The sequence below is a fragment of the Rhinolophus ferrumequinum genome (assembly GCF_004115265.2).
Source record: "Rhinolophus ferrumequinum isolate MPI-CBG mRhiFer1 chromosome 15 unlocalized genomic scaffold, mRhiFer1_v1.p scaffold_54_arrow_ctg1_1, whole genome shotgun sequence".
NCBI classification, from domain to species: Eukaryota; Metazoa; Chordata; class Mammalia; order Chiroptera; family Rhinolophidae; genus Rhinolophus; species Rhinolophus ferrumequinum.
In genome coordinates this window covers 9,707,131-9,721,212 of record NW_022680357.1, presented here as the reverse complement: position 1 = coordinate 9,721,212, position 14,082 = coordinate 9,707,131, and the positions used below count along the sequence as shown (strand labels likewise).

At 44.9% G+C, this 14,082-nt stretch overlaps 1 protein-coding gene across 2 annotated transcripts in view; it reads left to right on the top strand.

Moving 5' to 3' along the window:
* Positions 1-14,082, top strand: part of GRIN2A (glutamate ionotropic receptor NMDA type subunit 2A) — a 437,303-nt gene that overhangs the window by 363,898 nt on the left and 59,323 nt on the right. For both annotated transcript variants that reach the window (XM_033101646.1, XM_033101647.1), the window contains 3 exons: positions 2,239-2,364; positions 6,031-6,260; positions 12,556-12,716. In XM_033101646.1, the coding sequence (XP_032957537.1) occupies positions 2,239-2,364; positions 6,031-6,260; positions 12,556-12,716 (517 nt within the window). The remainder of the gene's footprint in view (positions 1-2,238; positions 2,365-6,030; positions 6,261-12,555; positions 12,717-14,082) is intronic.

Sequence of the window (14,082 nt, the reverse complement as noted above, 5' to 3'; positions counted from 1 at the left end):
GTGTGTGTGTGTGTGTGTGTGTGTGTGTGTGTGTGTGTGTGTGTAGTGTCTGACAAATAGCAATCCTTCAGGGCATTAGTAGGTACCTAACTTACTAAAACCAGAACACTGCAGCTGAACCCTTTTATCTCTGGGCCATGCTCTCAACTCAAGATACAGATGTTGTCACTTCCAAGTGGGAAAACATCTGGCATCAGTTACTTGCTCAGCTTCCACCTGATTTTCTGCCCAGTTACAGACTAGGATGAATCGTCTGCCCAGTGAAATCCACTGCAGGTTTACAGATTCTGACATGTGAATGGAAGAATTCAGTAAGGATTTCCCCTAATATTTTTATAATGTTATCACAAACTGCAGAAAAAGGAAGTTACCAGATTGATAAGTGTGCATGTTTTATAAACCAGGATGCCTTTTTCAGGATCCCGAACAGCACCCCAGCACCACCAATTCTGGCTTTAATTGTAGAATCAAACAGCTGTTTCATTTAATTTATTACATGTGTACAGTGTGCGACATACACCACCAAATTCTTTACATGTATGTGTTCAGTTACTCATCACCAGCCTCCTCTGGTAAGACACACTGTGCTACTTGCAGAATTCCTCTAACGTCTCTGTTCTTGAATATTAAGTAATTTTTAATCTCCTCATTATTAATTAATTTCTCCTATTTTTTGGATACACCTCATCACCAAATTGCTATGATTTCAGGGACATAATATTGTTTACTTCTTAAGCTAAGTGTAACTAAGATAAATTTCAGTTGTAGTCTCGCTGATTTCTTTGAGCTCCTCTTGTGTTATTTCCATCAAGTAATTTGTGTTGTCACCTGTTGCTTTTTAACATACTTGCACTATCAAAACTGCTTTGCAAAGCATTCCTTCTGGTTTTTAAATTATCCAATATGGTTAAAGCTTCAGATATATTAGTTTCTTGTTATATATTAAGCTCATTAAATTGGAATTTGTGATGACCTCTAGGTGTATTAGGTAGTCACAGACTCTAAGAAGAAGGTGGCCTGTTATCAGCCTGGTCTTTATAATTATTTGTAGACTCATCAGAAAAACAATTTAAAAGTAACAAAATGTCTGCTACTCAAGAGGTATTGTTGGGCTTCTTATATTTTACCCTCAGAAAATTTTTGTCTCTGATGAAAAGGATTGTAAGTTCTTTGGTGTCCAGGGCAGTTTTTTTTCCAATGGTGCATTCAAATGGAGATGTATTCATTTTGTTTAAATTTTAGTCTCTGTTGCTTTTCTAGCAAATCTGTGTCATACATGGGTAAAATGACTTCACTCAGCTCATTTTCATATCCTTAATCAGATTGAGTAGAAATGTTAATTTATTTTGCATAAGATCTCTTACCTTTCTAGAGTGTTTTAAGATTTAGAATCTTGTGACTTGGCTTGCCCTTCTGTGACCTCCACATGAAAATGAACTGATGGAAACAACATTCAGGGGAAATAATCATCTATCCAGCTACTGCTTCATTCCCTCTACTCTTTAAGCGATGCTTTTTCATTGAATTATCATGGGAATGTAATATTCTCAAATGACTTTTCAATTGCATTTAAGCTCATTACCAACATCAACACAATTCTAAAATTGTAGAGCTCTCATCTGTCTGGAGCAGAAGGGGAGATGGAGAGAGTGGTAGCAGTGGTGGCAGACATGACCTTCCAATATTCCTGTAACCCCCCGATTTTATGATCCTTTTCTAACAGGTTATAAGTCTTCCTTAGCTTCTGGAATTCTCTGCATACCATCCCTCCAGCATGTAAAAACGAAAATGAAAACCACAGTAAAACCCACGCTGATTTGCAGGAGCCTTACGGTTGATGGAGTCTAGCCTTGTTTCTCCCTAGCTTTGGTTCCCTGCATGAGTTTGTGATTATATAGGACCCTGTGGCCTCTTCATTTGCATTCGAGCTTCCTCCCTGGGTCTTATCATGCTATTTTATTTTTCTTATCCTTGACCTGGTTTGTAAGATGTCATATGCTCTTCTCTATTTTTATCCTATCCTATGCAGTCTTACAAAATACCTCCAATATTTGGTAGCATAAAGGATGGTTTACACATTTGAATAAATAGTGACTATCTCCTTTTGAATGATCAGATTCACATCAGAGAACGTTTCCTGGGGAGCCAGCAGGTGGCCCCTCCCGGGCTTCTGTCGGCCCTGTTTGTGCGGTGAGCGCACTGACCATGTCTCCATCCCTCTGGCCCGTTTCTCTGCAGAGCCCTTCAGCGCCTCTGTCTGGGTGATGATGTTTGTGATGCTGCTCATTGTTTCAGCCATAGCTGTTTTTGTCTTCGAATACTTCAGTCCCGTTGGGTACAACAGAAACTTAGCCAAAGGGAAAGGTGAGTGCGCCTTCACAAGCGTGACTCAATGTGGGTGCTATTTAATGACCTTCCATGGGGATTTCAGATTTAGAACACATGGTCCTACCTTGCCCTGCTTCCCACAGTCCACCCTGTATGAATGGAGCTGGGTCATCGATATCACTTGTACTTCCATACAACTGTGGGTGATTGACTTCAGCTGGAAAAAAAAGGATAAAATGAAACATTTCATCTCGCTTTTTAATGTGGAGTTCATAGTTGCAAGGCAAAAACTACTGATATTCAGTCTGTTGAGAAAGCAGATTTGAAGAAGTTTTTCTAGCAATTAAGTTGAAAAAATCTGTGTCAAAAGAAATCTTAAAATTGTAGTGAGTCTCCACTTCAATCCATGTGAGAAAATGGCTTTTATGAAATCTCGTTTAAGAATAGTCCCTATAGTACTGAATTGTAATTGCATTTGTTTGGCAATAAATATAATTATAAAATGGTACTTTTCCCCAAAGAGTTACATCTTTACCTTGACACTGCCTGCCCTTCGTGCACTGTATGTGTTTGATAAAGTGGTCACCAGTAGACAGGAAATGGGATTGGGAGACATTCACTGGCTGTAACTTATTAAGAGGCCCCATCAAGCCAAAATTCATGTCAGCTACGTAAGCACATTACATCATTTGAAGTGAGTTTTCTTTACCACATTCTAAGTGGATGGTATCTCAGAAGGGTGCCAGGATGAAGTCTTTTTCCTGAAAAATGACTTGAGGTTGTAGAAGACAGCAGATCTTCCAGGCACAGTTATTCAAAAACAAGACACTTTAATTTGCCACCTGTCCTTTGCACTTGGAAGACCCAGTGCTGGAAACAGCCAGCAGGTCATGGGAACCTATTAGAGACTTAATTGTATTGAACTCCTCCTATAAAAATGCCGTAAAAATCATGTGTTCAAATGGGAGAATTGCCAGCTTTCACTGAAAGGGGATGCAACTAACCAGTAAGGAGCTTTCCAGCAGAGCGGAACCTGCGACAATTTTCTGTGAGTGAACATACCGTGGTAGAGTAGGGCTTTACTTTTGCAGAATCGGAGTTTCTGCTGCTTGTGAATTCACACATTTATTTGATTCATCAAATGGTTACTATGTGTCAGGCACTGTACTGGTGCAGGGAGATAATGTGGCAAATCTGATGGCCACTCCCTGACCCTCAGGGAACCGAGAATTTAGTTACGGAGACAACATGTAAACACATAAGTTAATAATCACAGATTGTAATCAATCTCAAGAAGAAGAAAAAAAATCCAAAGTGAAGTGATGGAGTGGAGGTGCTTTTATACTTAAGTAAGATGGCCAAGCAGGGAAGGACATTTGGAAGAGGTGACATTTGAGCTGAGACCTGAAGGATGAGAAGGATTCAGTCATTGAAAAACTGAGGGAAAAGGATTCCATGCAGGGGGAACAGCCAAAACAGAGACCTTGGCATGGAATTGATCTGGATATGCTCAAGAAACAGAAGATGTGACTGAGTGAGGTGGATAGTGGTATAAGATGAAGTCAGGAAGATAAGCTGCTGGCTGTGGTAAGCATTGCAGATTCTCTTCAAAATCCAATGGAAGAGAAAAGAGGGGGATGAAACACAGACAAAGTGAAAGGTCACTGGGGCTACTCTATCACGACAATGGGAAGGGTGGCAGCAGCGGAAGGAGGGGACCAGTTAGGGAGCTATTACACGAGAAAGGATTCTCCAAGAGAAAGGATTACAGTGGTTTGGACGTGGATGGGGTAATGGAGGTGGAGATGAGTTGGACAGCTTTGAGATATATCTTGGAAAATAAACATTTATCCAAAGGCCATCATGTGCAGTCATTTCTCCTTTGGCTGAAGCCACACTAGAAGACTTGTAAAGAAAGGAATCTAGCATACAGACTTGGTAGCCTTTCCGTCACGACAAGGCTTTCTATTTCCTCTTCAACTGCACGTGGAAACTCTCAGGAAACGATAGCTACTTGTTTCTTTGTGCAAACTGGCTTTCAGTTCCATTTCACTACACTTTCTCAGGAAAATTAGATGGCCCAGTAATCGTATTCATGAATCAGGAATTCCCAAAAGTCTCTGACAGATCCTTTGCAGCTGCCTATTTCTGGGTCCCACGTAGCTGTCACCTCTGATCAACATGCACTCCTGGTAAAATGAAGTAGTTCATGAAGTTAACAGGATGGACTCTCATTATTTTTTCTTAAGAGTTCTCAGCCTCTTGGGAATAAGCCCAGATGATCATAAAGCTGGTCAGAGAGCAGGAGAGCTTGAGGTTGAGAAGAACAGAATTAATTGCCTTCTCTTTTATGTGTGGTGAATAGATATTGTGAGGATTGCGGTAGCCTGAGTTCGGCCCCCAGTGTGTGAAAAATGTGCTCCTAGGCTCCCTACCCAGACTCCGTTACTTCCATCCATCTGAATTCACTCTGCCACTTATTTATTTATTGTCCATGCTCCTCGCATCTCCGACTGAAGTCTGAGTGACCATTTCTCCTATCTTCGTTTACTTAAATGACGTAAAGATTAGCCTTCTGTTAACAGAAGACCTTTTTTTACCATGAAATGAAGACATACATTAATTTTTTTTTCCCCTTGTGCAAAAGAGACTTGAAAGCCCTAATGTGTGTTTTACAGGCTACATATTCCCCACCTCAGTAAATTTTGCCATATTGTCCTGCCTTTCTAGTTAAGCCTGTTGCAGGGAATCTTAAGAGGGACACAAAGTTGTTGCAAGCACACACTGAGGGAAGGAAAGGCCTGTAACACCAGAGTTCACTTTCTGTGACCCTGCAACCCAATGTCTTCCATCTGCGAAGTGTTGGAAGAATTAAGCTCTATGGTTCTGTTTCTCAATGTCTCTATTTGGAGAGGGTTTTAGTTTGGTGTAATTCCTATATCGTGCACACTTGACATCTGAGTTTGCACAGGAGCAATTGCTAGGGACAATTGGATTAGAATACCAAACACTAGTCCCTCTGATGCCACATAACATCCAGTGAATACGGAAGCAGCCCCTGCAAACAGGGGCTCTCTCTACATTTATCAAGGAGATTGGCTCCCCCAAATGGAAATCAAATCCAAATTTAAAACAGGTCATAATGCAACTCATTCAAACCTACATTTTGCATAATCATTCTTCCTTTCTTTTTTTTCTTTTAAGGAACACAGCAAAAATTCAGCTGCCATGTTTCCCTGAAAATAAGACCTACATGGACCATCAGCTCTAATGTGTCTTTTGGAGCAAAAATTAATATAAGACCCAGGCTAATATATAATATGATATAATATATAATATAATAAAATATAATATAATAATATAATATAATATGATATGATACCAGGTATAATATAATACCCGGTCTTATACAAGACCGGGTCTTATATTAATTTTTGCTCCAAAAGCTGCATTAGAGCTGATGGTTCGGCTAGGTCTTATTTTCAGGGAATCACGGTAGATAGAAAAGTGGGACGAATGCTAATTTTTAAAGAAAAGAGGCGATATCATGGCCGTGGTTCTGGGGCAAGGATGGGACACAACCATGATGCATTGCCATCTCCTGGCCACCGCCAGTCTGACTGGTGGCCGCTATGGATTATTAAACACTCCCAAGTGAGCGTTTTGCGAAGATGCTGAGAGTGTCCTCCCTGTCCTTCGCAGCACCCCACGGGCCTTCTTTTACCATCGGGAAAGCAATCTGGCTCCTCTGGGGCCTGGTGTTCAACAACTCGGTGCCCGTGCAGAACCCGAAAGGCACCACCAGCAAGATCATGGTGTCCGTGTGGGCCTTCTTCGCCGTCATCTTCCTCGCCAGCTACACCGCCAACCTGGCCGCATTCATGATCCAGGAGGAGTTTGTGGACCAAGTGACTGGCCTCAGTGACAAAAAGGTAAGCTCACCTTGCTTTCCTTTCCGCCTTGGGGGTTGATCTGAAATGCCCTCCCCTCAGAAGGGAGCGTTCCGGGCTCCTGTCATCAAAACCCATCGACTCTAAAGCACAAAGCCAGAGGATATTTTTCTCTCTCTCTCAAATTGGCATATTTCTAAAGATTTCGGGAATAGCACCATCTGCTTAGCTTTCCTAGGTCTAAAATGTTCCAGGTCTAATTTGGAGGCATAGTTTCCCCAAGTGGCCATTTCTTGTATTTTTGTGATCTTGCTGATGATGAGGCTCTGTGACCCGAGAATGTCCTAGATCTGGCTGGAGCTCATCCTTTCAAGGAGAGCGTGACGTTGAGGAAGATCCACTAGCTTGGACGAGGAGAAACTTGGGGTGAAGTGGGGTGCGCTCGGCTGTAGGTACCTCCTGGTCCTGGGACCTCGGAGGAGTCTCTTAGAGGCTGCATTCCTCATCTGTGACATGAAAAAAATGTCACCTCTAAGCCCTCCGGAGGTAAAGCCGAGAGCTCCTTTTCCCTGGGTGGCCAATCAGCCCATTGTCAGCTCGCCTGACTCATCTGAAATGTCTTCAAGGGACACAAAAGCAGCAGAGTTTTTCATTTCCCACCAGTTTCTGTCACTCAGACACTTCTGTAGCCCTCCCTCAGTGGGGCTGTGCTTACATCAGTAAGACAGGCATGGTAACACCTGCTCTCTACATTCTTCCCTAAAATTGTAAGGAGGGCTGCGGGCGGTGAGTGGCGAGTTAGAAATGCACGCAGAGGAAGAAAAGAGGGAAATTGGGTGCATCCTATTAAAATTCTAGGTTCGGGAAACAAATCTCGACTTGCTAAGCTCAGCAGTGTGGGGGCTGCACCACTGCAAAGATTTTCCATCTCGTGCATGTGGATAATTTGTCTCTCTTTATAAAATCTTTCGTGTCTTGCTGACATAAGTCTACATATATGCTTTTGGCATTCATCAACAAACTGCTGAATAGAAAATCAGTCCATGAAAAGCCTTTAACAGCTTACCCATGTTATCTGCTGTGGTTGGAAGAGGTGCAGAGAGGCCTGTCATCAAGCAGATGACGAGGGTTTGGAGTGAGTCACCTTCCCAAAAGCGCCATCCCTCTTGGGAGTGGTTGGCCTCTCTCTGGTGGCTTCCTACTGTAGCTTGACTAAATGCCACCCTACATACCGTGGGGACAAAGACCTGTATGATCTGGCCCACCCTACATGTCCTCTCTTTCTCCCTCACTGTGCTCCCCTCTCTGTCCCTTAAACACTTGAGTGTATTTCTAACACAGTACTCTTGCATTTGCTGTGTCCTCTGCCTTGAATATTCTGCCCCCTTTACCGTCATGGCTGGCTCCTCCTTGACTTCCAGGTCTTACTTAGGGCAAACATCGCCTCTCGGACAGGTCCTCCTGACCGCCGTGGTAAGCTTGGCAGCATGAGCTAGCGCTCCCAGAAAACTTCAATTCTTGTTGGGAGAAGTAAACAACAAAAAAGTAAATGTAAAGGGAGAAGTATAATAAATTCCAGGCACAAATAAATGTTATAAAGGAGATAAAACTGATGAGATTCAAACCGGCTTGGGGGAGGGGTATCAGGAGAGTGCTTATGAGTTATCTGGCACGTAGTGGGTGCTCAGTTCGTACTTGTTGATTGAATGAAGAAATGCATGGAGGGTGTGTAGGACCCTCCTGGGGTCCCTTTTCCAGCTCTGCACCCAGCCCCACCTTTGCTGACAAAGGCTCATGCCGGGGACCTTCAGAGAATGATTACCTTGGGGCACTGGAACCGTAGATACCTGGGAATTTAAGTTCTTCCCGTCTTTTCAGCCTATAAGCGACTGCTAACCAGTCGAGAGTACAAAAGCCCAGCTGCTCCACTGCTTCTCCACAGGGCCCACGCAAGTACAGTTTATCCTCCAGAGCTCCCCGCAGCACCGGGCTGAGGCTGAGACTTCGCCGTGAATTACACCCTTGGTTGGATTCTTCCCCTTCCCTCCCTGGTTTCTTCTGGAGCCCTTCCCTAATAAATCACAGTCCCCCGATTCCTTGGCTCAGGCTCGACTTTTGGCCAAACCCCGCCTAAAGCACGGGCATCTGTGAGGCAGATAAAGCGCTGTCCTCAGAGTTGGGAGAGCTGGGTTCCTATTTCCTCTTTCCCACATACATCTGCACGAAGTCTTTATGGTCATGTGACCTCACCCTGCCTCCCTACTCCTCTCTGTCAATTTGGGAATCATAGTTGGAGTGAGGATGCAAGGAGACTAAACATGAATGTGCCTTGTAGCCTGTAAGTCCCCTCCAGACACAACGCCCTGTTACGTGGTTCCACCGCTGTATGGGAGCAAAAGGAAAGCTTCTAGAAGAAGCAACTAGAGGAGAAGCGGAAGCACCGGGCAGCCATGTCCTCCTGGATAAGAGGATTTTTTTTCAAGAAAATAGCTGGCAGCATATTCTGCTTTTTATTGCTATTTTCAAAGACTAGGGAGAAAAATCCCTTGCTACATCGTTTTGGGTCTAAACAACATGAGCGTTTGTGGGAAAACTAATTAGAGCCACTAGTAATTTGACTGACCTTCTCTGACTTGGAAACACCTAGTGACAGACACACCACGTCCTCATGAGACAGAGCTCTGTTTCCAAGCTCAGACATTAGCAGCAAGCAGATAGCTCTTTTAATTAAATGTTTGATACAATTAGATAAACAGCAAAATTCTTGGAGTAAATAAGCTAAATGCTCCCAGAAGATTAATAGCAGATACACCAACAAAGTTTGCAGAATAAAAATCTATATTGAATCAATTTATTTTAATACTGTACATAAGTGGGTTTTTTTTTTCTCCTTCTTTCTTTTGTATCCCGAGTACTTGTGTAACAACTCAGGTTTACAATACTTTAAGCCATTTTCAGTATTAGTGCTTGCTACAAAAAAGTACCTGTGGGGTTCATGGTGTGCTCGGATGAGCTTGGGTTTCGATGACAAGTAGATGAATTCGTTGGTAGATGCCGCCCTAGGTATTATTAAAGGAAAGTTGGAATTCCAAAATGTTGGGAATCACGATGGTAGGGCAAACCCATCTCTGGGAGGCAGAGTAATATAGTGGGAAGAGCAATGTCATATTTGAGGTCAAATGGACCTGGGTTCAAATTCTGACCTTGCCCTGTCACGGTTGTGTGGCCTTCGGTCTGTCAGCATTCCCAAGGCTTAGTTTTGTAATAAAGGGTGAACGGGGCAGTTAGTTAATACCATTCTGGCAGGGTTGATACGAGGATTAGAAATAACCTACTGCCTCTTCCTCCCCTTTCTCATAGTCTCCCTCCTTTTCCTCAATGTCACCACTGCCTGATTCAAACCCTTCCTCACTTCTGGAGACTGACATGGGCTTCTGGGGCAGCAGTGAGGGAACTCGGGAGCTGCCCTGGCAGATGGACCCATGAGTATGTCCTCGCGGAGTCGTGTTGCCTCTGGGCTCCGCGGTTCCACGGCTGGCGGTCCTGGTCCACCATAGTATTGGCTGAACAGAGGCCTCGAGCCTCCTCCCTCCAAGGGCCACAGCTGTGTGATGCTGACATCAGGAAGGGTGTGGAGACATCACCAGGGGAGAAGACTGTGCTAGAAATGGGGCTCCCGTGCCAGCATCCCTCATTTACAGCCAGAGAAGACAGACAGATATTTTAAATAAACATGTAGTTTGGGTTCATGAGAGGGACAAAAACATGTCCTGGTCAACGGCCACATTTTCTCCAAACAAGTTGTTGCCTAGGTCTGCATCTCTACTTCTGTCATAAGGCGCTTGCCATGTCTCATCTACTTGGATGGCCTTCGGACCTGTCCACATATTGAATGGAAAGAAAACCTAGAATATAATTGTGTAATCCTCGGTTCTCCACATTGGAAGGACACTGGCTCCATTATTTGGTCCAAGTCACTCAGGGCAACCGCAGGTGATACGGTGATGACGTGTATCAAGCATACAGCTGCCAGGTGGTCTTTCACGCACTCTATGATTAATTGCAAAAGCAACCCCCAATTTACAGATAAAGAAACTGAGCCTCAGAGAACTTAAGCAGCTGCCTAGAATGATTCAGTTCCAGTTCCTGAGTGGCAGGTGAGAGGCCGAACTCCCTAAGCCCAAGGCCAGGTGAAGCCAGGAAACAAGGACAGTGAGGGCCACCTGGGGAAGGAGAAGCTGTGAGGAAAGCCACTGTCCCCGGGCACCATAGTTACGTGCTCTGTGCGCCCGCCCGGCAGTGGGAGCCTCTGGACCACGCCCTCCTTTGCTGAAGCCCACGTTTCCACTGCTTGCTCGTGGGAGAAGCTGCACTGGAAATGATTCCTGTAAGAAATAGAGTGTGCCCGATGTTAGGGCCTGGGACCCAGGGTGAGTCACGCCTGCCCCCTAACTGTGTCTCACACTGTACGTGGTGACTCTTCAGTGAGCCATGAAATTAATTTAAGGGTTCTGACCATTCAAAAAGTAGAACATCATGGATGACATGAGAGTTTACCACATGTAGAAAGAGTGAGTGCTGTGAAGTGGTGCGTGCGTGCATGTGTGTATGTGTGTGCGCATACACAGGTGGCAATGGGAAATGTATTGTGAGTCATGTTTTGAAAAGGTTTGACAGCCTTTAGTCTCGTGGCAAAGGTTCCTGGATCTTGGTGCTGGGCTGCATTTCTGTGGGTGATGGTACAATCAAGGCCAGAGAAGTCCGGATACTTATCGCGGAGGCTATCGGTCTTTTGCTGTGCAAGTCAGAGGCAGGGAAGGAAGGGGATCTAAAAGAACTATTGGGCTCCTTTGCGAAACATGGGGAGTGAAGTAGAAGGCAGCCCGTGGCATTGGCCATCTCTGGATGTCTCTGGAGGTGGGGCGCAGCTGCTGCGACAACGGGGTTCATAAACTGGGCCCTGGCCTCTGTCTCCCAATTCGGGGGTGCCGTGCACACGAGCCGGGCCTGGGGCCTCCTTTGCTTGTGGTGATGGGTTGAGGTGCTGCTTGCTGGAGTGAATTCAAAGAGCATATTGCTGTGCACACTCACACACACACACACACACACACACACAAACACACACAGACACCCCCAACACAAGGCACCCAGCAGGAGAATCTCATTTGGACAATGTATGGCCACTTCCCTCAAATCCAGTTGTGACTGCTTTTTAGGCAGCAGCATGCTTAATTTAGGGGAAATGGTTTTCAACTGGAAATTTTAATTAGCAGTAAAATGAAGTGTGAGTCTGGCAAGAGAAGAAGAATGTTTCTGGTTGGTCTGACTCTTGGGGTAACCCGGACGCTTTCTCTGGCAATTCTCAGTTCCCCAGGGGGCATGCTGGTCTGGAAGTGTGAGCGACCTCTGGATCCAGTCCTGGTTCCACCGTGGAATTGCCGAATGTCCTTCCCCCACTCTGGGTCTCCAGGTCCGCACCTCTAAAAGAGGAGGGGACCACTAGCATAATCTCTGAGGAACGGTGGAGTCACACCTTAGCCTGTGGGCTTATTATCATCACTTCCTAGTTTCAGAATTGCATATTTCATAGAAAATTGAAGCCCAGCTTTCTTTTTTTTTTTGCCCATAACGATTTAAGTCACTTGCCTTCTCCATTGGTAAGAATTTCTAGAGATTTAAGTCGCCTTCCTCTTCCTGGTACAGAGAGGGAGACACCCTTACAAACGGAGATTTCCTTTATAAATGAAAATGACTCTCACAAAAAGGGTAACTTCTACTGGGTTTTCAGAGCTTCTCCTGTATCTGCTGCTGCTTAAGAATAACCAGTCCCCAGTAATCCTTATGCCAAAGAGGCATATTTTGGGGTGGCAAATTTGGTTCCCCTCTATCATTTTCTGGGTGAAGTGAAGGTAATTATAAATGGAGTTCAGAAGAGGGAGTGACTGGTGGGGATCACAGACAATTTCATCGTTAGGTAGATAAATGAGCTGAACTGAAGTAAGACCGTCATTCTAGCTCCATCAACATTTCCTGAGCACTGCCAGTTCCCCAGTGCCTACCACTAGGCTAGTCTCTATAATGGTACTAAAAAACTCAGTCCGACAAATACCTATTGCGTACCCAGCCAGCATGTACCGGGGAACAGTGCAGAAGGAGAAAGACACTGTTTCCGACCTCCTGGAGCTCCCAGACCAATGGAAGATGTGATTAAGTAGAAAGGAGGTGCAAAATCGAACGTGTTCTTGCTGTCCTGTGTTAATGCGTATGTTTAACTCCTGACCCAAGATAACGTGATGGCTGACTTTCTTCTCTCCCTCTTCCTCTATCCTCTCTCCAGTTTCAGAGACCTCACGACTACTCCCCGCCTTTTCGATTTGGCACGGTGCCTAACGGCAGTACTGAAAGAAACATTCGGAATAACTACCCCTACATGCATCAGTACATGACCAAATTCAATCAGAAGGGCGTAGAGGACGCCTTGGTCAGCTTGAAAACAGGGTAAGGATGGCGGTTCCTTTCTCTGCGCAGGCCTGCGAGCTGATAAACCTTACAGAAAAATGACTCTGCGTGCCTTGGTGCTTATTTGCCCCTGTAGCAGAATCCAGGACTGGAAAGAACCCAGGTGGCACTCAGAAAGTTAGGAGAGTCAGCTTTATTAGCTGGCGGGCTCAGCGGGATCCTTCCCAAAAGACTGAGCCCCTAGCAAGGTTTGGAGCAAGTTTTTATGGGTTGGGGACTTCCTTGATTTGGGGAAGGGGTAGGTGTCATCTGGTGATTGGCTCGGGGTGTGGCTTGGAGGCGGTTATGTGGAAGTGGGCTGGGGCTCAGGCTGGGGACCTTTCTCTCCGCTCAGGTCACCATTTTAGGGCAGTTCCATGTGGCGGGGAACCATCTTAGGTCAGTTTCCCCATCACCCCCACTGTGGTATTTTCCCCAGAGCTGTGCAGTCAAGATGGGCCCCAGTTAAGAGCTGCTTTTATTCATCTGACCAGTGGGTATCAGAGGTTTCCTTCTGAGTGGCATTAAGGAAAAGCAAATCCAGGACACTTTGAAATGCAGAGAACCAGTGGGGTTTCTTAAACTGATAAAGAAGTTGGTCTTAAACTCCAAGGGATATTTTAGCCAAATAGAAATGTTAAAAAGCAAAATTCAGCTGAGGAAGTTGGGGATGTGAAACTTTCCCCTTCCCCTCTTAGTCCTTCTGGCTGGTAGAATAATTAAAATGACATAAGACAGATTAAGAGGAGAAAATCAAGTTTAATACAAGTGCCGAGGGAATCCACATAAGCATGAAAATTCCAAAGACAGTAAAGCAAAATGAGGAATACGTTGGGTCCCAGTGCTTCAAAGGGAAGTCAGGCAATTTACAAGGGGATGAAAAGTTAGTTTTTAGGAAATGAACGTTTGCTGGCCCATCTTGACACAACGGGATACAAGGAGGATTTGGACCAAATGGGCATTCCTAGGTTCCTCTCTGCCTACCACTGAACTAGGTAGTTCAGATTAAACTATAGTTATCTGTGATAATAGCTCCTTCCTGAGCAGGTTCTCTGTGGTAAATTCTTTTCAGCAGTAAGGGTGGGGGGGCTGGGGGAGGTGGGGGGAATGACAAAGGTTCTTCCTGAGCCTCCTGGGCCTGGGTTGTTTTCAGCTGGAAATAATCTGCATTGCCAGAGTGGCACATCTTGGGGTGACTCGTTCTGAACCCCCACGGTTCATCTGAATATCTAATTGGCTTTGTTAAATGCTTCATAAATTGGGTAGCATTCCATCTAGCAAGTCGAAAGGCGTTCTGAGGAGCTGCACAAAATGGAAGACTTTTAGAGGCAGAAGGGGGCAGGGAAAGAAGTTTCTAGCAACGAGG